This window comes from Opisthorchis viverrini (genome assembly GCF_000715545.1).
Source record: "Opisthorchis viverrini unplaced genomic scaffold opera_v5_25, whole genome shotgun sequence".
Classification (NCBI taxonomy): domain Eukaryota; kingdom Metazoa; phylum Platyhelminthes; class Trematoda; order Opisthorchiida; family Opisthorchiidae; genus Opisthorchis; species Opisthorchis viverrini.
Genome location: NW_008751681.1, coordinates 1,552,838 through 1,579,923, shown reverse-complemented (window position 1 = coordinate 1,579,923; position 27,086 = coordinate 1,552,838). Strand labels below are relative to the sequence as shown.

Genomic DNA, 27,086 nt, shown 5'->3' with positions numbered 1-27,086 from the left:
TTACCATTTCTACGGAACAAGTCGCCACATGTTCCAACCCCCAACCTGGAGGGCCAGGAGACTGTGTTCGTCAGATCTCTAACAATTGACCAACCTGGTATGAGAGACTCTGTGAGTGTCGCGAGACTCTCCAGTATAGCTCAATGGATCGCTGAGGTGCGCAAACCATCACACTATGGTAAGGTCCAGTCTCTTCGTGACTAGAAGGACATGTTTGTTTGTTCAGGAATGAGTCAACAAGGCTCCGAATGACAGCAAGAAGTTCATCCGAGTGATAGGTGAGAACGTGCTTTAAGTCATCGATCAGCGAGTGCCGTACGAGTAAGTTTTTCTTTATGTAGCTGGAAAGAAAGCTAAACAGCTTGTTCCCCCCTTGTTTCTAGTTTTGCAATCCATTCTGCCTCACTGTTGTAGTGCATGACGGCGTGGCATACCCGCCAGGAATCATAGATGGGTGTAAGTCAGGCTTGCACCGATTGAGACAACAAATGAATTTCGCAGTAGACTGACTCCATGACTTGATGAGTTTGCATGTAAAATGACAAGGCATTTGATATGGGTAATAAGCGAAGTTCCTAGTATGGCTGCTTGAAGAACCACGATGAGATTAGGTGAAGAAAGGCATATCGGTGCAGATCATATCCATAGAAAACGTAACCTCCCGTTGGTTTCCTTGGTCTCCCAGCCTGTGGATTAGTGAAATTTGCCAAATCCATTCAACCGTTTTTTTAAATTTGCCCGGAACATCCATCGATGTGATTTCTTTACCTCCGTCTTTCTTTGGCTTTCAGTGAGTAAAGCATATAACACACACGCCGGAATCGCCTAGTAGGAGACTGTGTTGCATAGACGTTAGCTGTTGTTGATGATGAGGTGATTTTCAATGGATTTCAATGTTATGCATTCCAGGATATTTTGCGTTACACCAAAGGGGCCAACGTACTCGCAGTTACTGATCGCACGTTTTTCACGCTGCGGTAGCGGTTGTCTTTTGCAGAAGAACCCTTGTCTCGTGGGGCTTCTGGTAAATATGGGGGGCAACTTACATCTAAATGGTGCGCGCGTTTTGTTTGTCGTTAGCGGCTTGGAAGAGTATGCGCAAGTTATGACAGGCAAATTACATGTAAACTGCTTTTAAATCGTCCTTGTGAAAGATTGGTAGGCCAAAATGGCCGTGACAATAATAGAAGCCAGTGCAGTGCTCTGCACGGAATGCAGCTCTAATTATTTCATCACTTTTAGATCGAAATACGGTTTGTTCGCCACTTCGCCGTTGTCTTGTGTGTTTGCGCGACTCATCTCAGAATTTTTGGCAGGACTGCACCCGTGAGCTAATGTCATCGAATCTCTGACATGCAGTGATTCATTACAATCTACCTCATCCTCTGGAGTTCCTGAAGTTTTCCCTAAAGAACTGCTACCGTTTTGTAACCGAAACTGCCGTTGTGTGCACGCAACTTAGCTCCCCCCTAAATGGCATCAGGTGAGTTAAGCTGCTATTAAGCTTGATCTTTGTCCCACCTCATTATGTCTATTTGGGTGATAAATTCTTGCTTTATGATCCCATATAGACAACAGAGAATTAACTCCATTAAGTTAATTTACACTGAATGATGTTATCTGCGCGATGCGTTTACTGATATATTTTTAAGTAGACATGAAGCACCACGATGCATGGGGTGGAAGCTTAAGCGCCGCTGAGGGCTTTAGTGGGAGATGCATCGCTGCAGGTGGGACGAAAGTTGAAGTGGCTTTTGGTAGTGGGTGTGACCCGCTCCATTTGGAGCGACAGCTTTGATTCAAACATGGGCTGTGCAACTTGGTGTATCGGTAGAGGTTTGCCGAAAGCTTGGTGTGATAGTTATAAACAGCACTCAAATTGTGTGCAAAACATGCAGTACAACCCAGGATGTGAACGTGTTACATCGTCTTGGAGACTCTTGGGTAGACTTCAACATGTACCTCGGATTCCGTGGCATTCCATGTATGGCTGCTTGAAGAACCACGATGAGATTAGGTGAAGAAAGGCATATCGGTGCAGATCATATCCATAGAAAACGTAACCTCCCGTTGGTTTCCTTGGTCTCCCAGCCTGTGGATTAGTGAAATTTGCCAAATCCATTCAACCGTTTTTTTAAATTTGCCCGGAACATCCATCGATGTGATTTCTTTACCTCCGTCTTTCTTTGGCTTTCAGTGAGTAAAGCATATAACACACACGCCGGAATCGCCTAGTAGGAGACTGTGTTGCATAGACGTTAGCTGTTGTTGATGATGAGGTGATTTTCAATGGATTTCAATGTTATGCATTCCAGGATATTTTGCGTTACACCAAAGGGGCCAACGTACTCGCAGTTACTGATCGCACGTTTTTCACGCTGCGGTAGCGGTTGTCTTTTGCAGAAGAACCCTTGTCTCGTGGGGCTTCTGGTAAATATGGGGGGCAACTTACATCTAAATGGTGCGCGCGTTTTGTTTGTCGTTAGCGGCTTGGAAGAGTATGCGCAAGTTATGACAGGCAAATTACATGTAAACTGCTTTTAAATCGTCCTTGTGAAAGATTGGTAGGCCAAAATGGCCGTGACAATAATAGAAGCCAGTGCAGTGCTCTGCACGGAATGCAGCTCTAATTATTTCATCACTTTTAGAACTGCTACCGTTTTGTAACCGAAACTGCCGTTGTGTGCACGCAACTTAGCTCCCCCCTAAATGGCATCAGGTGAGTTAAGCTGCTATTAAGCTTGATCTTTGTCCCACCTCATTATGTCTATTTGGGTGATAAATTCTTGCTTTATGATCCCATATAGACAACAGAGAATTAACTCCATTAAGTTAATTTACACTGAATGATGTTATCTGCGCGATGCGTTTACTGATATATTTTTAAGTAGACATGAAGCACCACGATGCATGGGGTGGAAGCTTAAGCGCCGCTGAGGGCTTTAGTGGGAGATGCATCGCTGCAGGTGGGACGAAAGTTGAAGTGGCTTTTGGTAGTGGGTGTGACCCGCTCCATTTGGAGCGACAGCTTTGATTCAAACATGGGCTGTGCAACTTGGTGTATCGGTAGAGGTTTGCCGAAAGCTTGGTGTGATAGTTATAAACAGCACTCAAATTGTGTGCAAAACATGCAGTACAACCCAGGATGTGAACGTGTTACATCGTCTTGGAGACTCTTGGGTAGACTTCAACATGTACCTCGGATTCCGTGGCATTCCATGGATTCTAGCACACACCACACTGGACGTCGTTACTGCAACGTTGTCTACAGAAACAGTTAACATGATTTGGGCGGCAGGAAAGGTGTGGAGTGATTGCCTAAACGGAGGAGTGTGCCTGAAGCTTAATGTTTGGGAGTGAATGAGCACAGAAAACCATGGGTCTTATTCGGTTTTGGTTCAGCTTTGAAAGGTGTGTGGAAGGGGTTTCTCCTGTGAATGGAGACGGCGTTTTGGATTGTGGCATTTGTGAAATTGGTGGATCAGCAGTAACTGAAAGGAAAGGGGTTTCTCCTGCAGCATAATGGAAGATCCTTATTTTTTAAAGTCCACACCAAAATGTGTTTGAAATTGAGCGATCAGAAAACCTTATTTGAAAATAAGAAAAAGTGGGTGGAGAGTGAAGGGGAGAGATAAATAAGGCTTCTGGGGAGTTAGAGTGGCTCTATTGGTAATCATTGACCTTTAAGATAAAAATATTCGCATCAGTTGTGCTGATGTTAGGCATCTGTAGCGATAAAGGCAGAACAAATCATGGCTTACTGCAGTGACGGGTGGATGCCATGTGGGTCTGGACTATCAGTGACGGTCTTCGTTCAAACCGAAGAGCAAGCCATGTTGTTGAACTGGGGCCTGTAATTGATCCAGCGTAACATACAGTGTAAGGTTTGCTGCGGTTTACAGGGCAGACTGATTAGTGGTACACGCTGATCATTTATACATTTCGAAATCGATGCAGGTCATCAGACTATCCCTCGCATGCGCTGAGCGCTGGCCCTATCTGATTTGACAACTATTGACTGATCTACCCTTCCGCCTAATCTCGTCCCAGGTCTACACCGAATAATAGGTACACGCAAGTCGGAACATACTGCTTGTGGTACTATCGGTGCCACGCAGTGGGTCCACTTAGGCGGTCTGACACGGACGGAAAAGATCGGTGACAAGCGGTAGTACCCACTTCCCAAAGTTGACTTTTGTGACAAAACATAGTTTCGATGACAGCTATGGAACGTGAGCCACTCAACCGTACACAAACCAGCCATGCTAGAGACTTATTTAAGATACGAGATTGTGGACAGACAACCAACTTTTCGGAAATGTAATGGTGCGGATGATAGAAGCATCAGCGCAAACGAGACCATCAAAGTGCCTAAAGAACGTTCCGACTTTTTGAGAGAACAGTCCATGCTGTTTCTTGGTGAGGATTGTTAACAGTTCGACGAAGTAATTGCTAGACAACGCCTCACTTTTGACACAAACGCTTTGTTACAGCCAGCGAACAAACTGAGAAGCTAATCTGGTGTTAAGGTTGGCGAAGGAGTGTTTTTATAACCGGAAGACTCGATCGGTGTTGAATGCTAGTCAAAAATTCCTGTTTGTTATTCTGACAGGATAATGTTTACAAAAGGTGTGTTAGGAGGGAATGACCATCAAGGCTAACTAACTTTGGGACATAAACTTTGCGGACTGTTCTCTTTAGATGAATATTTATCTTGGTGTGTTCCGCACAGTTTGCTTCCATGTGCGGGCTTGGAAGTGCTAGGATAATATGGTTGCAACGATTAAGTCGATTTTAATGCTGTTATTATTTGTGTTTCAGACTTAAAACTCGTCACTGGTAATCAAATATACATCGCTATGTGTCAGCACAGCTAACGTAACCATCAGTTGGCTTGATGTGAACCGGTTTTATTAAACTTTTAACGTATTTTAACGTTCCGCTATTGCAAAGTGATGGTGCTTTCTAGGAAATTCATGAATCATCAAACGCTCAAGTCCGAAAAGCCATCATGACGCGTGGGAAGTCGACACATACTAATTCCCGTCCACTTTCAGCTCCCGAAATGGACTGCGATATGGACCACAGCCTGCTGATTACCCCCATGGATTCATAAATTAAGGGAATCTTTTGTTTAGAACTCTGAAATTTAGACAACGGATAGTGCTGTTTTTCCGAAATGATTTCTCTTGAGCTTCTACGTGTAACACAAGTAGTCAGTACTGACAGGATATCATGCCACTAAAAGCTACTAAGTACGTCCCAAAGTATTTTGCGCGACAGCAAGTACTACTGATTGAACGGGCTTTCAGAGCTTACGATTCGGATTATTTAACCCCGGAATGTCTAGAATACATGTCGAGCACTTCTATCTACACTGTGCCTAACAAACGGAATGCAGCTGTGGCATGCGTCGGGCTCCACGTGATAATCCTCATGACATTCAAAAATCCACCAAACCTAAAGGACCTTGAAACACGTATTATCACTCAATAAAAGAAATAATAAGCCACACCAAATGAGGGCGCATTTTTGTATCTCCACGCGGTTTCGCGAGATAGGGAAGAGAGAAAACCGCGATCAAGATGTGTATATATACCAGGTGTATAGCAGTGAGGTCAGTGAATGAAAACTGATAATAATAGTCAGCACTGTACAGAGTCACCGGCTAAAAAGAAGTCAACATGGGGAATCGGTTGGTAGATCCGGATCAGGTAGTCGTGTGGGCCAATCCAACTCAACCGCGACGACGTCCAAGGTAAGTATGTCGACTGAACGTCCGAGGAGACTAGCCAAACTTGGACGCGAACGCCCCAGATCGCCGTGAACGAATTCCTTCACGTAAGTACCGGCGTCGCATCGAAGTTCAAGAATAAACAGTTCTTCAGCAGGGTAGAGACTGGACCATTGTTCGTAGTCGGCATACTAAAGAGGAAATTAAGGCAGGAAGTGATCTAAACAATCAGCGTAGTCAGTTTAACGGATACTGATCGTGAGTATAGGATAGAGTTTCGGCGACTGCAATACCGACGCATTACATTAACACTGGATACCCATAACCTTCGCAGACAACCTTATTACTTGAATCGGCTGAAGGGAGTTTCATTGCTATGTGTAAAAATCGGGGGTGAAAGAACTAAGGTCATAACTACAAATCCAAAAAAAAAATCCCGACACTTGTGGAAAAAGAATGGCAGGCCACTGCCATAGAGTGGTTCTCCCATACGGGTGGAGTCGGACCCACAAATGGGTAGTGACTCCATGACCAGAACAACTTTCATTGATGCTTCAAGCTGAGTGAAAATACGACACCTGCCAGGATCTAACGAGTGTAGATTAAGTTACTGTGGAAACAGACAAACAAGATATCCAGCTTTTGATGGTCTACGTCTTGACTCAATTCAGGAATTCCCAACCCAGACCCAGACTATCACTATCACATGTTCTCCGAACAATCAGTTTTCTTTGTGAATGAAACTGAACGTCTTCTGGGATCGACCATACATAGGAAGCGTCACCGGAGAGCGTCAACGAGCTTCGGTAAGTCACGAGATTCCTACTACTTTCCTCAAGGTGCAATCGGTAGAACATAGCGGTATTTGGTTAAAGAAAAACAACAAACGAAAAAGCTGAGCTAATGAGGAAGGTAGAGGAGGGTTCATTAGAAAACTAAGTGCAGTATAGTCCATTTGAACTTCTGGTGATGAAGACTCAGTGGTACATCACCAAGACACTCAGGCTGGGCATCGTATGATAAGAGAAAGCTTCCCACTTCTTCCATGAACCAAACCAGAGTATCAACTGTAAATCAGTCACAATGCTGATCAGCAACTCTTAAATGACCACCCACATGCAAGTCCGTGTATCAAGCAATCACGTGTGTTCATTTTGTTATTGATCCATGCATTCCTTCGACTAATTCAAACTCCCCCCGGTTCCCCGAGGTGTACTCACCACGTGTTACTAATTTAAACCATGAAACAAGTTGTGAGATTTAACTCGAAGCAATCAGACATGCAGATATAGAGAGTGGGAGAGATAGCCCTTGTCAGCTTCATCAAAGCCCAGAACAGCAAACGAAGGCGGAGGTTGGGTATTGCAGCAAGTCCGGGATAATCAAGTGGTCGTATCACAATATCCGTGCCAGGTTTGGAATTCATGTGTGAATCTGGAATCTTTTCGCAACTTGCCTCAGAATGAGCACCAACAACTGCAGCAGAAAGACCACCCCATTCGGGATGACACGAGCTGGAAATGCTGATGGAAGGCTATTTCTCCGCCGCTTCGGTTTCCGACGATAATCCCCATTTGGTCTTTCACAGTTGCCAGTAGAGGATGTATATTGTTACTCACCCAAATCATCGTTTAGAACCTGCCGGACTCAGAGTAAATGGTCGCAACGACGATGATAGTTTGATATAAATACTCGCGGTTTGTGGATGAGAGAGATCCTAGGAGATCCTAGGGCAGACATGGATCCACGATGCTGTACCTTCTCCAGTCGATCAGCTTCCTCTTCTATAAGTGGAGCTGACGAATGTCACACTTCTTCCAAAGTAGGATGTAAGTGAGAGCATGAAGATTTCCGGCGTCATCCGCAAACAACGAGTTAGTTGTGAAACCAAAGCAACTTCCCTGGAAGTATTAAAAGCAGGTTTAAGGTTACAGATCACCAGGACAGCAAGATATCACTGTGACAGGAAAATTCTAACTGGCTTGGTGGGGCCCGAACAGGACCAGGACGTGACCGAACACTCGGAAAGATTCACTGGCAGCTGGCACTTTAGGGCTGGTTGAATGACTGGTTCCGCGCGAATCAAGCACCCTAATGAATAAGACAAATTTGTTTACCTGGGCAACTGTGTCGGTCCCGGTGGTCTCACGAAAGATGATGTTTACATCCGGATTGGGAAGGTGAGAGCAGCTTTTGCGAACCTACGTCACCTGTGGCGTAGGCGTGACGTCAGCCTATCTGTCAAGGGTCGAGTTATCAATGCTGCGGTGCGCTCCATATTACTGTATGGATCAGAAACCTGGCCGCCGCGCTCTGAGGACGTCAAAATACTTTCAGTGTTTGACCATCGATGTCTTCGTGGCATTGCACGAATCTGGTGGGAATACCGGATCAGCAAGCCTGAAGTACGTCGAATGGTATTCGGGAGAAATAACTCACCCTCAATAGATGAACCGATCACACTGCATAGGTTGCGCTGGCTTGGCCACGTGCTGCGTATGCCAGTCGACCGAATTTCTCGAAGGGCTCTTTTCGTACAACCACGTGAAGGGTGGAAGAGAGGCAGAGGCGGTCAAATAGTGGCTTGGCAGCGAAGTATGAAAGCCATTACCAGCAAACTCAGCTGCGCTGCTCAATGCCGTCTTCCTGGATGGGGACCACGAGACGGGTCACACCAATGGCTAGAGAGATTGTCAGACATGGCTCAGGCGCACCATCAATGACGCTCGTGCATCCAAGCTAATGCCTTCAATGCATAGCTCTTTTTCCAACCCCCACACTTGACAACCCACTGCAAGTGCTGGACTTATGCACCAATTTATCAGGTCCCGGCTCCAATGCGCGGCTACCTCCCCCCTCCCCCAAATCATCGGTGAACGAAACTATGGCAGCTACAACCACTGTACGAGTACGCGGTTATTACAGCTGACAATGATGATGAGATCATCAACAAAAAAGAATCGGAACCTGGAACTGAACCCTGAGGTACCCCGTTGGACGCACATTAGGTCTCAGAAGAGATGTTGTCTTAAACACGTATGAAGTGGTCTCACAGGAAGTTCACCACCTGCAGCCAAAGATTCGTCTGTAACGAGTGGGACTCACGCAGTTACTACTGGTGCAATACCTTCACTGATATCAACATAAAGTGCAAAGTATGAGATACTTGATAGCATCAGACTAATGTTCGCGAGTCAACAGATTTGTGATGTAGAAGTGAAGCCTGAGTAATCTGTGTCGGACTTAAGACGATAAACATCGCTTTCTAGAGCGTCACGGTAGCTTTCATAAGTTTCCCTAGAGTCTCTCGAAAATCAACGTAAGATTGGCAGGTCAATAATTCTGGATGATGCAGCGACGGCCTTCAATGTAGGTAGAACTAACATACCTTCGGCGGATGACCATCATCAAATGGAAATCTGGCAGAAAGGAGATGTGATAACGTCCGAAATACCTCGAGGAACCATGGAATGAAGCTCGTATCGGTCTAGGGCAGACTATGAATTGAGGCTACAAGGAAGGCCATTGATATATTATGAGCAGAAGTGTGGGTCCTTCACAACGCCGTGGAACGGATATGGGGACAATGATTCATTAGCGTAAGCCGGACCATACTGCATGGCGGGAGCTCCAGTCTACAACAGACCATGGCTCTTCCACCCACTCCATTTTTTAACCGAACGAGCACGATGAAAGCCAGGGATATGAAATTCCAAGTTACCTAGGTGACAAACAATATGCAGTAAATGCCATCAACCACGCGTCATATTAATCTGCTCGGGACTTTGAAGATTCTTTATTCTAAATACGCGAAACAATGACCCACAATATGGAAATCAGTCTACGCTTGCTCGGGTCCTTGTTTCAACAGCTGAATGGTCTCTCATATTCGTTCTTTATCGTCCAGACTCAAGAGACATGTGCCTTTGAAAGGTTCTGAAAGTGGTTTATGAGTTCTAGAAAGTACGGGACCACACTCGATTTCGGATCCATCAACAACTTTCGGCACTCTAGTTCTGGACTTTCTTATGAAACGAAAGGCGCAGGCTATGTTGAGTGTTTCCTCGCCCTCGTCCAGCCATTTCCAGATCATCCCCTGCATGAAGTGATTACCATCAAGCATCCTTCCGGCAGAACTTTCCTCGCTGGAATGTTAACTATACGGAGGGATCTGTCCCCTCTAGGTTTCTGAGATATACATTTGGTGCGTGGTGGCACATAATGAAAAGTGTTAACCTTTGTCGGCATGCCATCAAGCTTTCAAAGTCTCTCAGCCAGCCAGGGTACACCTGGTTACCCACGTTCATTAATGTTCACCCATTTCTGTTCTGGGTGTCCAACTGGACGATTGGTTCGGATGAACTCAACCTAAGGACAGTAGAATTTGAAAGATGAATCCACTTTACCACAACGAGTTGGTGGTCTAGAGTGGTAGGGTTTGAGTTAAGATATAAAAAATAAGTCAATCAGGTAAGAAATCACGAGTGAAATGTGCACAGTACAGACGAACAAACCTCAGGAGCTGCAACCTCGATTAAGGCACGGTAGTCCGCCAAACGCAAAAGATGCACGTCTCTCATTCGTTCAAGCGCAGCCCGGCGATGCAGAACACGAATAGGAGTCGGCTGACAGATGGTTATTGGGCCATAGTCTAGATAGCCTATTGGTCCTTCAAAAACGGCTGGGGGCCAGCTGTATGTATGCATGGTTGATTCAGGTGGTAGACTATCGGAGTTCAATTGACGGCATTGTCTGGCCAGGGACTGCACAAGGTCTGTAGTTAACCCACCCGCCCCACACCAACAAACAGCTCGGTAGCATTTGGATTTTTCAAGTTCACCATTCTTGATTGCACGCGCGGCATCGGTCGGATTCACTATCTGAAATGATGAACAGTGATGTCGTTAAAAGTGGTGGTGGTGGTCACCTCGCTTTACAAATAAGTGATGACATGAAGTAAACTACTCACAAGGTCGCTGAAATCTCTTTGACATCCCACAACCGGTTTTGCCCTTCTATGCACAAGGTCTGTAGTTAACCCACCCGCCCCACACCAACAAACAGCTCGGTAGCATTTGGATTTTTCAAGTTCACCATTCTTGATTGCACGCGCGGCATCGGTCGGATTCACTATCTGAAATGATGAACAGTGATGTCGTTAAAAGTGGTGGTGGTGGTCACCTCGCTTTACAAATAAGTGATGACATGAAGTAAACTACTCACAAGGTCGCTGAAATCTCTTTGACATCCCACAACCGGTTTCGCCCTTCTAGGAGCTCATCAGGTAGGCGCAGTCCCCGAGTTTCCATCAACCTTATGTTCTAGTTGAACCCAAATTGGACTATGATGACACGCTTGACGAGAAGCTTCGAGGGTACCCGGCACACTAGTTTAGACAAAGGATGACTTAGAATTGAAGAGGCATCCTTATTGAACAATTTCTGTCATACGTGCATGTTAGTAGTTACTTAGCACGAACAAACACGACCGGCCTCGTTCACTCTAGGTCTCAAACCTGTGGCACACGGAAACAACATTAGCCTACATGGTTAAAGTGTTGAAAAATCATCGCTTTCAAAGTACCTACAGGCCAAGTGAAAGTTGTTCATCTATCGTACTCTTTCGAGGCATAGAAAAGATTCAACCACGAAAAGGTAGGAGGGTCAACCAACTACCAAGCCAGGGTGGAAGGAGGCAAAAAGCCACGGAGTGGATTCGAATCACACGCACGGAGCTTCAACTCCAATTTATCCTGAAAACAACCAATTACTACCGGAGTATGGGACTGTGCTCAAATGTGGTACCCATTTCGATTAGCTAATGCTCGCTTTAGCTGTTGAGTCGGTCGCGATTATTTTTTTGCGGTCGGTGGTCTAGTAGTCACTGACGTATATGATGTGATCGCAGTCTCAGTTCAAGAGAGAGAGAAGAACGACTGAGAGATTCCCGTCGGATGTGAGCAGCGGGGGAGAACAGGTTGCAAGGTACACTTAAATGTTAACTGAGAGCTCGTACTGCTTTATTGATTACATCTCCCAAGAAAGGAAATATATGGTTAACTGATTCGGAGGATGTCTCTTCCAGCGGGGGAACCGGATATATTGATTAGTAATTATTCAAGAGCGTTTTTGTGAACCGGCTTCCTCTGGCAAGTGCTGACTCCAATTACTGATCAGTTTATCAAATGAGAGCTAATCCCATACTCACATACGATATTTGACGGTGATGCCTGGTCTATTCCACCGCTGGATAAGAGTAAATTGGTCACAGATTATTAGTCTGATTGCCTAGCTATTCACCGATCCTCGCGAAGGACCTTCGACTGCTCAAGACTGGTAGGCGGGCGAATGGTTATGAAACGTCTGTTAAAAGGCTTACCTAGTCAAAATTGTACGTGGTGTGAAAAAAAACCCAAAGAGATCATGTATCTTTCTGGACCGCATTTACTTAAAGAATCCTCTACTCAGAACCGTCGAAAGTCGATTCGAATCGGTCATTTCTAACGAGAACTTGGAAGTTTTAGGTGGATTATCATCTACCAAATAAGTAGGTTCGGGTTGGAAACAGTAACTGCGGTGATGTGGCTACAGCTGCTGGAGTAGATTATGATTGCACACTCTGGTCGATTGTGTGTATCACCTCCTTTAAACAAACTGGCAACCAAATCGTTTCATGAAATGGCTCGATGTCAATCACAGATCACAGAATCAGAGGAGAGGCATGACAAACAGCAGAGGTGGCGATTCAGGAAAGACCAGTAGGCAGATACATTAGTCTCAACAGTGGCTACTGAACCGACTTCAGCCTGTCAAGCTGTTTGGTGTCAAGACTCACCGACAGGCGGCAGCAAACAGCTGTTCCACGAAATGAGTAGAGCTTGCCAGTTTATTGCAACACATTTAACGACTATTAATTAAAAGATAGATGGCACTCAGTATTTCTTATGTTACGCAACCCAAATGTATTAACCATCGGGGGCGATTACCGCTTGTGCGGAACGCGAGTGACACGCTTAGCTCAGTTCCTCTCACATCAGAGCATTCCTTTCCATCCGACCCCACAGATTTCGATACGACGTATACAGAACGCATCGTGACGAGCTTACAAATGTTGATAGGTTCTTCATGTCACGGCTCGTCGAGAATCGAAAGCAGTCTCAGTGGGTGCCACCGTGTGGAAATCCTACCATTCAGAAACGGAGAATTGGAGATGATCACTCACGATCTCGTGCAAACTTGACCGAAGAGTAGACGTAACGAATGAAATGAATGTTTTGAAAATGCAACCTAATCCGTGATACAACAGCAGATAAGAAACATATTGACTAACCTGCAGGTCTCGGACAAATAGACGTCCGCCAGTTCGAGAATTAACCAAGGTAGCCATCAGCAAAAGGTCGATTGAACTGTCATTTGTAAGCGGTGTATGAGATTTTGCACCGAATTTCGAAAATCTCTCGATGACTTTCTTCAGTGAAGTGTCATAATTTTCTATCTGTAGAATAAATGGACGACCAAGCCCGAGACATCTGCAGAAAAGAAGTAGGACCGGGCAGGTACACAATACGCGGAAAAACGGTCTCAGCACGAAATATTCGTATAAATTAGTGTCTGGTCAACAGAGTTCGTAGAATCTAGCCCGATGGTAACTAGGATGCGGAACTAGAGCTCATCTCAAGAACATTGGTGCGGAATGGCTAACTGGATTAAGTTGTGCTGAGACAAATGAACGGGTGCATTACTGATGAAAAGACACTAATTGGGTGAAAAAAATTATACTAGATTATTTCATGGAACCAACAGAGCTTATGAAATGAGTACGTGTGAGCCACACAAGATCTTCAAAAGAACATTTGATGTCGCACAATGGAGGTAGCAGTTGATTAGCAGCTGGGCACTCAATGAACATCTGAAGGATAAAATTCTCATAGGGGACAAACAAGGTGGGACTTGTGACATGGTGCCTTTCTCTGGACTGTAGACGGGTTAACTGATGCCCTCGCAGTCCACTTGGTCGTCACTAGGCATCTGATTAATCCGGCTGGATAGCATAGTGCAATCTACCAACTGCCACCAAATAACCCTGAAGCTATCTGGCGGTATGCGCTCCCAAACGCTGGGATATGCGTAATTCGACTATGAGAGCCTACCACTTGTTATGAAAGGAATCAAACGGAGGCCCAAATTCTATCCTGTAATTCCCAATTCCAAACCTAATACTGAACAACAAGTGGCCCTCAAATTTGTAAAACAAATATCCGATTGACAGATTTCACTCACTGTTTATATTATTTTGTTTATATCTGTGAAAACCCTAAAGCAATTTACTTACACAAAGCAGAAGCAAATATTTCGATGCGTGTTCCAAAAAACTCAAGTCGTATCATCAACAGGCATCGACGAGAAAAAAAGCGGAAAAATGGAGATCACGATCTGCAGGAATTCATCACATCCGGTTAGTGGGAACAAGATAAGAATAGCAGGAGCACTGCGTAACTGTTTTCTCCTTTTCGGAATCTGAAAGTTGTGCGAGCAGCTAGGCGATAGGTTGTGTGACCTTAATGTTTCTCTTACATCCACTAGTCGGAAACACGAGACAATCCGAAACTAAGGGTTGAGGAGTATAATAACAAATATCTATCACAGTTTGTCGGGTGGCTCTAATTCCAGGGTACTCGGACAGCTTCAGCCAATAGTCCGCGCGAATACAGTTCTGGTGGGTGCGCTTTGATCGGCACCGTCTCACAGAAGGCCAAGAGTTTCCGCCTTTGACTGCCCAAAAGTGAGGTATATCCAATTACGGACTTAACTTTATGACCGGCAACACAGTACAAGTTTCCGTCAGTATATTTGAAGATAGGTTGCTGCGTCGGCCGTTCATTTTCTGGCAAATATTCACAAACCGTTGAGAAAGGCATGGGTCCATTCGTTTGGTGTGACAGTTGCAGTAGTTACAGGGTGGTGCGAGAGGTTGAATGATCTGATGATCTGGAAAACCAGCACTGAAGCGTGACATTCCTGAAGTTATATAATGAGACCCGCTGAACAGCTGCGTTTGCACAGTTTACGGCAGATACCGGCTTCAGTTGGACACTATTGGAAATGCCTCGGAAACAACGGAAGTAGATCGACAGTTTGGGAAGGAAGAAAGCTGTGTGATTAGGCCTCAGTCCCAAAGATTTACTAGGATGTACCGGAAATTCAGTGGCGAGGTAAGTGACCAGTGCGATCGTAAACCCTCTAATCAGTACGGATCGTTAAGTCACCTCGGAATACTCGTCCAGCATGACCAATCGAGTGTCGTCCAACCGTTCAAACTGCATCTGTCAAAACACACTAAAAACCTTAAAACCGATTGTAACCAGGGTGCGTCAGAAAAGGTATGTAATAGAAGTTACCTGTCCTGGCCAAAAAGTGACAACCCTTTAAGAACGACTTGAAGTTTAGGTAGAGTGATAAGATTGGGTCGAAATAGTTACGCAACACATTGATTTGAATTAGGGCGGGAGTACGTATATCAACCGACACCATAAAGGCAACGAGTTCCAGAAACGTCCAGACGAAAACCGAAGTTCCAAGAGCACTACTATGTACCTCACAGCTTAGAATGCACTTCGGCGGCGTCTGCTTCCTTAGGAAGAACACCAAAGATATGGATTGCATCGATTCACAACTCCCAGTCTGCTATTCATTCTGCTCTTTGCGGATGGGCAGCGAGTCATGTGGGAATCGAAGCTTACCACCCAAAATGCCTGAGTAGTTGTCAGTAAGTGGTGAAATCAACAAAATAAGAACCGTGGTTAGAGCGATCCGTGTTCAACCGACGAGTTCGATTCAACGAATAAATCTATCTGAATCATCCGCCATGACTTGCTGAGTGCCATTCGAGCGTACCAACGTCCTTTACCAAAATCCATTAACAACAGCTGAAGTGATCGCAATAAAGTTAAGTCCACTCTCCTTGCGTCACCAAGTAGAAGCACTGACTAGGTTGACTAATAACTCCCTCCTGACCAAATAGAACTAAATGATATAGCTGGCCTGGGCTCCTGAGAACAAAACACCGCATTTTTGCACTTCATGAACTGTGCCTTAGGTCCACTTATACACAGTATCACATGTTACTGAAAGATTTTTGCGTTGGATAGTGAGAGTATCATCCGACAGAGCTCTTCTGGGATCTGACCCCGTGGTGATGCGAACAATATTAAATAATCTAAGTAATTCTGACTCACGGTTCGATATGCGCTTCACACCTGCAAAGTGTAAAGCGCTGCCGCAAGACTAGGTGGGCTCGACCCTAGCCTCGTGCTTGCGGATGAACCGATTGAGGTAGTAGACAAATGTGTTTACCCGGGGAGCTGTATCAGCCCCAGTGGTTTCACGAAAGATTATATACGATTGACAGATTTCACTCACTGTTTATATTATTTTGTTTATATCTGTGAAAACCCTAAAGCAATTTACTTACACAAAGCAGAAGCAAATATTTCGATGCGTGTTCCAAAAAACTCAAGTCGTATCATCAACAGGCATCGACGAGAAAAAAAGCGGAAAAATGGAGATCACGATCTGCAGGAATTCATCACATCCGGTTAGTGGGAACAAGATAAGAATAGCAGGAGCACTGCGTAACTGTTTTCTCCTTTTCGGAATCTGAAAGTTGTGCGAGCAGCTAGGCGATAGGTTGTGTGACCTTAATGTTTCTCTTACATCCACTAGTCGGAAACACGAGACAATCCGAAACTAAGGGTTGAGGAGTATAATAACAAATATCTATCACAGTTTGTCGGGTGGCTCTAATTCCAGGGTACTCGGACAGCTTCAGCCAATAGTCCGCGCGAATATAGTTCTGGTGGGTGCGCTTTGATCGGCACCGTCTCACAGAAGGCCAAGAGTTTCCGCCTTTGACTGCCCAAAAGTGAGGTATATCCAATTACGGACTTAACTTTATGACCGGCAACACAGTACAAGTTTCCGTCAGTATATTTGAAGATAGGTTGCTGCGTCGGCCGTTCATTTTCTGGCAAATATTCACAAACCGTTGAGAAAGGCATGGGTCCATTCGTTTGGTGTGACAGTTGCAGTAGTTACAGGGTGGTGCGAGAGGTTGAATGATCTGATGATCTGGAAAACCAGCACTGAAGCGTGACATTCCTGAAGTTATATAATGAGACCCGCTGAACAGCTGCGTTTGCACAGTTTACGGCAGATACCGGCTTCAGTTGGACACTATTGGAAATGCCTCGGAAACAACGGAAGTAGATCGACAGTTTGGGAAGGAAGAAAGCTGTGTGATTAGGCCTCAGTCCCAAAGATTTACTAGGATGTACCGGAAATTCAGTGGCGAGGTAAGTGACCAGTGCGATCGTAAACCCTCTAATCAGTACGGATCGTTAAGTCACCTCGGAATACTCGTCCAGCATGACCAATCGAGTGTCGTCCAACCGTTCAAACTGCATCTGTCAAAACACACTAAAAACCTTAAAACCGATTGTAACCAGGGTGCGTCAGAAAAGGTATGTAATAGAAGTTACCTGTCCTGGCCAAAAAGTGACAACCCTTTAAGAACGACTTGAAGTTTAGGTAGAGTGATAAGATTGGGTCGAAATAGTTACGCAACACATTGATTTGAATTAGGGCGGGAGTACGTATATCAACCGACACCATAAAGGCAACGAGTTCCAGAAACGTCCAGACGAAAACCGAAGTTCCAAGAGCACTACTATGTACCTCACAGCTTAGAATGCACTTCGGCGGCGTCTGCTTCCTTAGGAAGAACACCAAAGATATGGATTGCATCGATTCACAACTCCCAGTCTGCTATTCATTCTGCTCTTTGCGGATGGGCAGCGAGTCATGTGGGAATCGAAGCTTACCACCCAAAATGCCTGAGTAGTTGTCAGTAAGTGGTGAAATCAACAAAATAAGAACCGTGGTTAGAGCGATCCGTGTTCAACCGACGAGTTCGATTCAACGAATAAATCTATCTGAATCATCCGCCATGACTTGCTGAGTGCCATTCGAGCGTACCAACGTCCTTTACCAAAATCCATTAACAACAGCTGAAGTGATCGCAATAAAGTTAAGTCCACTCTCCTTGCGTCACCAAGTAGAAGCACTGACTAGGTTGACTAATAACTCCCTCCTGACCAAATAGAACTAAATGATATAGCTGGCCTGGGCTCCTGAGAACAAAACACCGCATTTTTGCACTTCATGAACTGTGCCTTAGGTCCACTTATACACAGTATCACATTTTACTGAAAGATTTTTGCGTTGGATAGTGAGAGTATCATCCGACAGAGCTCTTCTGGGATCTGACCCCGTGGTGATGCGAAAATATTAAATTAATCTAAGTAATTCTGACTCACGGTTCGATATGCGCTTCACACCTGCAAAGTGTAAAGCGCTGCCGCAAGACTAGGTGGGCTCGACCCTAGCCTCGTGCTTGCGGATGAACCGATTGAGGTAGTAGACAAATGTGTTTACCCGGGGAGCTGTATCAGCCCCAGTGGTTTCACGAAAGATTATATATTTATCCGGATTGGGAAGGTCGGAGCAGCTTTTGTGAACCTGCGTCACCTGTGGCGCAGGCGTGACATTAGCTTTTCCGTCAAGGGTCGAGTCTACAATGCTGCGGTGCACTCCATATTACTATACGGATCAGAAACCTGACCCGCGCGCCGAGGGCGTCAAAAGACTCAGAGTTCGACCAACGATGTCTTCGGAGCACTGCCCGAATCTGGTGGGAACACCGGATCAGCAAGGCTGAATTTCGTCGAATGGTATTCAGAGGAAATAACTCACTCTCCATAGATGAACTGATCACACTGCATAGGTTGCGCTGGCTTGGCCACGTGCTGCGTATGCCAGTCGACCGACTTCCTCGAAGGGATCTTTTCGTACAACCACGTGAAGGGTGGAAGGGAGCTAGGGATGGTCACATAATGACTTGGCAGCGAAGTATAAAAGCCATTACCAGTATACTTAGCTGCGCTGGTGATTGCCATCTTTGTGGATGGGGAACTCGAGACGGGGCACATCAATGGTTAGAGACATTGACAGAAATGGCCCAGTTGCGCTCTCAATGGAACTCATGCATCCAAGCTATTGCCTTCAATGCATAGCTCGCTTCCCAATTCCCCTTGACAGTCCACATACAATGCTGTATTTACGCACTAATTTATCAGCTCCCGCCTCCAATGCGCAGCTACCTACCCTCCCCCGAATCATCGGTGAACGAAACTGTGGCAGCTACAGCCACTGTAAGACAAGTACGCGGTTATTACACCTGACAATGATGACGATGATGATGTACCATCCGAACAAACACACGGGGAAAAGCACCTGTGAAACCACTCATCATGGCAAAATAGAAATGTTTGCTGTCAGGAGATCTGAAAAATTTTCAACGTTAATGAAGCCAATCTATGCTGAAAACTCGAGAGGCAAGGTACAATGGCTAAGGTGCAGACTCACTGACACCTGAGTGCTACTGTCAATGCTTGAGAAACCTGGCAATATCTCGGCCCTCTTGCATTATTCAAGTAGTATGGCAGCTAGGCGCCGAAAGAGTATTACAGCTGATCCGTTACGTTACGTTATTGTATGGTCATTTCATCCCTATTGGGAATCATCAGTAGTACACACCGCATGAAATGGCTGTACTGCATAGACTGGTTTTACTGGAGGGGGAATTCTGAATGGAAATTTCCCAATCTCCCCATTTTTCTATACACAGTTCAGAGGAAGAATGAATGCACAAGATAAATCAAAGTTCCGTATGCGAAGTTGTCACTCGAGGAGCCAGTCAACAAGTGACCACGTGATGTGGAATCCGTGATGAAAGGATAAGCAGCGCAATATCCTGTCCAAGTGCAAGCTGATCACATTACTCATCAATCAATAGGGGTTGCAATATTAAATGTCCAAATTAGCTGGTAGTTCGCAGGTTCCAAACTCTGTAGTTTCGTGTACTACTGATGTTCCTCAGTAAGGGTGCTTTCCGCTTTTTTAAGCATAGATTGGCTTCATTTAAACAAGGCGAAATCTCCGTAGGAAAGTCGGATGAGGTTACTCACATCGTCACGTGGAAGGGGAAAACCTGATTTTGACTGAATTATAATGATCACATAAACTTCCAAACGTTTCCACTGCTGTATAATTTTGCCTACTGATTAATTGAAAGTGGAGTCGCCTGTACCCATCGTGAACGAAATCCCGGTCGATACGATTAAGTTTTTTCCTATCCTTGAAAGTGATACATAATTCAATCATAATCACACGGAGCTCCAATGTCAATCATTGTTGGTGAGTTAAGAGTAAATCAACTGCGAAAAAAGAATCAAAACAAATTGGTACTGGTGCGTAAAGCAACCAAAATACGAACTTATCCCCCATAACTATGGTCCCTCACCCGAACCAGAAGCGAGTGTACCTTATTAAGTTCAATTAAATCATGAATGACGACGATTAGGAATCGTGCTTATCATGAAATACCAACCATCCGATCATGCCATCTGTGCATACAAAGGGTCACCTTAACCACAGACAAAAATACAGTAGCCCTTCAAACGGAAACATTTCACCAGGAGGGTTGACAACGAATATTTCTGGTCAGATTTCTAGGAATTTCGTATGCAGATCATTCTCATCTGAACGGTCCTTCCCCTGTCTTGGTGTATTTCTTCAGGCCACTCCACATCAAAGATGGGATGTGCTGAAACCAGGTATTGTTTCCGCTGAAATTCATCCACAGCGCACATGATTGGCGATATCAGGAATCCTGCACCAAAACCACTTTACCGGTCACGGCTAGGCGCTACTGCTGCCAAAAGGTCTGACCCGCACGTGAATGGTCAGAAGATTGGGTCGATTGCCTGCTCAGCGCCGATTCGAGCACTGATTAGTCGACAAGCAGCTAATCATGATTCAGTATCCGCTAGATGCCGGCTGCCAACACCGCGTCCAGAAGGCGTGGATCTCTCACAAAATTTCTTGTCAGCTCTCCTGGACATCACAAACAATACTGAGTGCCCCGTTCTCAGGAGAATCACGCGACTCTATATAAAAGAAGACAGTGCACGAGGAGGATTCTAGAGCTATTTTGAGTGTCGATTCACAAATATCGTCCTTCCCTGGAGAACTCCAGAAATTACCTCTCTATGGAGTGCACCCATAAAAGAGACCACAGTGAACCTCCTGCTTCATTGGGACAGAGTTGTTTTGGGTTTTGCGGTCCCCATAGTTAATGGACGACAAGAAATGCAGCGTAACTACTGACGCCCGCTGAGGGAGTGAACTTACCGACCCGAAAGTGCGTGGAACCCAACTTCCGCACCCCCACTATTCCTGTCTAGGGTTAGGGAAACTGGCAGTATCTTAGGGCGAATAGGGACGCTGTGTAAAGCATATACACATTAAATAAATATACCGCCTACAAGACAGACCACTTACAGTTACCAGTGACCATGAGACAGGCTGAGAAAAGCTCCGAAACTCACCGAACATCAACATCTTCTCGACCGGAACTTGAAAAGGTGATATTCGTATTTCGACCAAACTGCTCTCTAACCGTATCGGCGATTAGTTCTTCAACAGAACTGGACAGCTTGCGTTTGGTGTCAATAATCCAAGGGGTTTGTGATAAGTAACGATCCAGCTTGACGTAACGACCGGCTATCACTACCGGACAATCCCGACCAAGTTGGACTTTGCTGGTCGTTGGGAGCGTGATCGTAGCGGGGAGACTAGGGTGTACGCAATCGACAATAAATTTTCACATGATAAACAATCGGACGATGTTTGTCAAGCTCTCTCGAACAATTTAAAACTGGAACGTTTTACAATATGATCTGAAAAAAATGTACCGGAAAGCGGAAAAACAGAGTAAATCCTGATGAATTCGGACCACAGATTTGACGAATGTGATGATTTCACGGATTACAGCCTCCAGCGACATCTGAGAATGTCTAAGCTGTCGGGAATGAACGAGGAATACACTACACTTTGCTGTTCCTAATTGTTGTCTTTTTACTCGTATTCAATTGATTGTAGAAATCCTTGAGAAAGGTTGCCCATGGCAACTGAAACGTCGGATTATAGCAACCTATTCCACTACGCACCACATGGCACTGAATATTTTTAACACTCCGAGCTTATTTCGGCCCAGAACTCCTTAAGATTTTTATAAATAGTTACGGTTTAATCTCACCGATGACCTCAGATGATGTGAGTTTTATCTTAGCACGAACTTTGAGTCGCTTACGTCGGGGCCAGACAAATAATTGGCCATTCACCCAAGAAGAGAGCAGGAAGTCTTGTGTCTTCTTTATAAGCAATACCATCGGTGAGCCGTTTCAAACTGTCCTGTATATTCCTGTGTAAGACAACTGCTCCCTCGTAGCAGGACATTCTTATACATCTGACATTTTTATACATCACGATGAATATGGAGGACTATGAAAACGGAAGGTCCAAACGCCGGTCGGATTGACGCAAAACAGAGCTGTCCACTGAGACCAGGATCATAGACTGAAGTGACCCGCTTGCTTATTTGCTTTCCGACTGAAGTTTTCACAAATTCAACGTTGTTCTTATGCTTGAAACTGTTGGTGTATAAAACATGGGATTGATCGTTGGAAAATGAGGTGTGGAGCGTGCATCCACTAACATAACACGATGCTGCGAAATACAAATGTCCTGGGATTCCAGTATTTGAGGGAAAATGCCGACTGCATGCACTCCACACGGTCGATTCGGATGTAAGCACCGAAGTCAGAATCTGTCAAAGATAAACCCCAGAAGTTCGATACACGCAAGTTACTACTGATACCTTCATCTCGGTCTATCCACTGCTCCTTGCAAGTGAACCAACATTGAGCGAGAGTTGGGATTCGTGACTAGGAGATCTGTGCATGTATGCCGGGCAAACTCGATCACCTGCAGGCTACAGCAGTCCCCCGATTTCGCAATCCAGTTTGCGCACCGAAGGGCTACAAAAATCAGCCTTTTCGATGATCATGTTATTCAACCAAACAACTTGTCGCTTCGATTCCAGCCACCCTTAACAGGTGAAAATACACACAGTATCGCACAACACTTGACCCGAAACTCCATTCGGTTCTGTTTTTTGAAAACCTACCTACCTACGCTTGCCAGAACTTCGCCCATTCTACCATAAGCATAAGCCCTCGTTCTACATACTTTTCAATGTTCCGATGTGTTTATTGTACGAAAATCAATTCTTCAAAGTGGAATTTCGAAAATCTACCTCCATCACAGTGTTGTTTTCGTTTCGGAATTGGTTTATCTGTGCAATCTGATGTTCCCGTTCTAAGATCAATAATGCTCTTTGTTCGCAAACAATTGGTTGAAAAACAAAGAAACTGAGGAGAATAAAAATACACGTTAACGCCAGATGATGGCAAGGTAGTGCAGACCAGTTCGCTAAAAGCTGAATGCGGCGCATAGAAATCAACTGCACAGCGAAAACAATCTAGCCCGCGTTAGCTCTCGGTACAGCAACTAGGAAAACAAGGACTGATGAGAACAACACCTGTTGTTATTGGTTTGATTTTGTTTTCAATAACCTCACGCGGGTTGTTTTTCTGGATCAATTGACTCGGTAGGAAGCAGTTGATGATTGTGTTGAAACAAGTTTCGACCAAGTTAAGCTAATAAAAGTGCGCAACCAAACAAGGACACATCAATCACTTCTGGAGATACCTATCTGAAAAAGGCTGTATCCTAAGTCATTTCACGAGTACCTCCCACCAGAATTCTACAGAATTTCGAATACTTGCACAGCCCATCTTCATCTCTAACGAGTATCGAAGAGTGTGCTCTTCAACAGGAGACAATGTTATGAACTTGACAGCCTACAGAAAATCTAGTATGCGCCAGTTTAAAAAGCCATCTATCTATTTTGAGCTACCTGAAGAAAGAATTAAACGCTAAATCACAGAAGGCTTTTAAATTGTTTGGATACTGATAGACCTCGCTAGAATAAGTCTTGAATTGCAATGAACAGCACCGGGCTGGAGTTTGTCATTTCAAAGCTACTGCTCTGACCCGTCGATACGAGTAGCAATCGTAGATCGCCGAGCATTCATGTGCCACTTGAGGAGGTTTGTGAACAAAGTTGCAAATACCAGTGGTACTAGGTCACAACTAAGTAATGCTTGAAGCCGGGTGGTATGGTCGAAATTAACTTCAGCCTGTGCTGTCACCATAAAACCACCAAAACTTATGTTACAAACTGATTTTCCAAAGGCAAATATTTTCGAAGCCAAATTGATCTACAAATGGGTGCACTTCTCGAAAACAGTCCATTTCGAGTTCAACTGGAACACAAGGTTGATGGAAACTCGGGGACTGCGCCTACCTGATGAGCCCCAAGAAGGGCGAAACCGGTCGTGGGCTGTCGAAGAGTTTTCAGCAACCTTGTGAGTAGTTTCCTTTATGACAATTATCTAAGCTTTTTTGGGGTTTCCATCGGTAGGGACACCCGTTCAAGGTTAAAACGACACTGTGGGAAAATGCTTAGTGAATGAGATTCCGATGAGATTATCTCGAAACAAATGCAAGCTAAACGACAAATCGAGAGGCTTATCCAGAGGTAACACAATCGGAAATACTGAAGAATTTGTGGATTTGATGCGGGTTTGATTGCATTCATATTCCGAGATGGGCTCAGTTAGACATCACCCAATATTCTGTTGGAAAAAAATCATTTTTATAATCTTCCGCTCACGAATTATTAGAGAAACTGAACCACCTATTTTACCTCCGAAGTGGCAAAGCTAAATACGTTTTTGTGTGGTACCTTCTCTGCCGAAGGTACTGTAATTCGGGTATGCGTAATTCAATGTCGCATTGATAAAACGTAATTGAGGAATTCCGCAAATTCGGCTGTTGATCGCTGAGCTCGGGAAACAGGCCAACTGCCACCTGGTCAACAGCCAATGAACCTATTTCAGCTGCCAATGTTTAGACATATTCTCGCTAATTTTGGCATCACCGCTTCCAAGTCAGATCTCCCGATCCGTAACTCTTTCTACCCAGAGCATCAATTCTACTTGGCCCCACGATCACTTTAATTTTCTTGACGGCCTTTGGATTTAACTATACTCTGTGACAATCCTGAATTTAACGAATAACCGAGGTAAAAGAGAACTCCGGATAGTCTAAATTCGTCCACTTCATCAAAAACGCTTGCATAAATTGACATTGCATATCCCATCAGGTTGCCTTTTCATACCCGTATTGTAGGGTGAGTGGTCATACGTACCATTGTGTGACCATGTGGTTGTGAAAAGATATTCCCGTATCCTGACCGATAGAATTTGATCCATCAACAATAGGTTTAATCAGAGTATTTTTGGTATCAAATTAGACTGTAAGAACAAAACAGCCGATCAATCCACAATGGAACAAGGTGGAAAACACCAAGGAAGCTATTATGAGTCCCTTTGTAAAACAACTGTCTAACTGAAGCCGATATAGCCCCAGGTCATAAGAGGTTAACCATAAGTCGAACGACTGTAAACAAATGCCCCCCTATGTAAGACACTCTTGAGACCACTCATCATAACCCCCTACCAACTAAAGTCGGTGAAGAACTCCCCGCAAAGTTCGTACTACGTTATGGTGGTGAGCGCGTTGACGATATCTCCTAGAATCGTAAAAACTGCAACCATACATGTTGTGATGGGCCATTAAATGGGCCCCGCTCTCTGTAGAAACGAGTTCGGACAATAAGGTAGTTCACATTCTAAGGATGAATGACCGAATGGGAAAGCCACAATGAGTGTTTATCAAAACGCGGCGGGTTGTTCAGTTCCGAGTGGCTGTTGTCTGAGATTATAAAAGAATTCGATCTTCAGCAAACACTATTCATTATTGCACTTCCCATTTCATTAACTGACCAATCAACGTGTCCGTTTGTGTGAAAATTCTGGGCGCGTCTATTGTAAGAACATATAGCTTTCACCAACCGTTTTCTTGCTGACTGTACCTGAAAGAGTTCCACTTCCAATTATCACAAACACGTACATGCACATTCATGTACACGACTGCATCAAACTTTCCGGAAGAATCACGGCAATGCAAACCAAGCGGATGAAATAATCGGATTTTTAGTGACAATATACACCTGATCGGCAAATTTATAAGTTGCATCCAATCCACTTGTACTAGCGAGAGTTCTCATACCGAACAACATATGTAGGCGTGCATATTTTGCCAAGATATCTTCCACGAAGTGACATCACAATGGTTCAATGTGAGCCAACAATGTACCCTAAGAAAACACACGTGCGGAAGTTACATTTCAGCACGTGTTGTATCACAGATTAAGGAGACCGCATCTGACCCAAATGTGAGCCTGGTTGTGTGTGCACAAACATCCAGTGGCAAACCAAAATGACACTAACGGAAGAGTCGGCTGAATTTCTCGTTGATAAACGCCAGTTGGAACGATATTCAGCAGATGAAAGTAGTTTTCTGACTACGACATAGGTTTAGTACTATATGAAGCATCAATAAGCAGAGACTAGATGACAAGCTATCACCGGCACAAGGAATGGATGTACTATCAGCCCCGGACAAAGACTGTGTTTCACAAGGGCAAACAGACCCATTCAGGCCAGGACTAAGTCTAACGCTCCATTGCGGCATCTTTTACTGGGACACTCTGAGTCATTTATGACCCAATCGTCAAGCTTGATATTTGACTTTCCATCCAAAAAAGGATCTAACTTAACCTATTTAACATGGAAAATTTCCCGGATCAATATAGAGAAGAATTACTGTGTTTTCCCAACTGTAACAATTGAGTATTGTTCGTGACTAACTTGTTTGTCCTCGAAGTAGATCACAGGGTCGGGTCATGATCTCGCACAAGGAAGAATCACAATTCGACTTCGGTTGCTCTTGTCGGAACTTAGTTAGCCCACATTATCTCGGTGTTTGTGTTTCCGCTGTGTCGATAAAGTGCCTTAGATGAAAAATTCGACTTTATTTTGTAGTGTGGTTCATGAAACTGACAACCTATGGTCAAGTGGCTGGAAGTGGCGCAAGGAACATGGGTGTAGCCGTAGTTCTGCACCAGAAACAAGCCCAGCTAATGACACACGGACCAACAAGAAAACTGACCATTTTGAATGAACATGGGACATTATTACTGGCTGGTAACGGCTGTATGGATGAGGAAAAATTTCGATGAACTGCCTTGAAAGGATGAACAAACAGGTCAAAGGAATTCGGGACCCGCGCAATACGGCATGCGAAGAGAAGAAATGACAGGCAGCCAAGGTCGATGGTATCCGGTTCTATTGCAACAAGTGGGG

At 44.7% G+C, this 27,086-nt stretch overlaps 1 protein-coding gene across 1 annotated transcript in view; it reads right to left on the bottom strand.

The window, feature by feature from the left end:
* Window positions 1-5,679: 5,679 nt before the first annotated feature.
* Window positions 5,680-27,086, bottom strand: part of T265_02155 (hypothetical protein) — a gene marked incomplete at both ends in the record, with an annotated part of 34,760 nt that continues 13,353 nt past the window's right edge. The window contains 5 exons of the mRNA XM_009166329.1: window positions 5,680-5,925; window positions 10,249-10,614; window positions 10,704-10,868; window positions 13,064-13,262; window positions 21,240-21,485. Coding sequence (XP_009164593.1) covers window positions 5,680-5,925; window positions 10,249-10,614; window positions 10,704-10,868; window positions 13,064-13,262; window positions 21,240-21,485 — 1,222 coding nt within the window. The remainder of the gene's footprint in view (window positions 5,926-10,248; window positions 10,615-10,703; window positions 10,869-13,063; window positions 13,263-21,239; window positions 21,486-27,086) is intronic.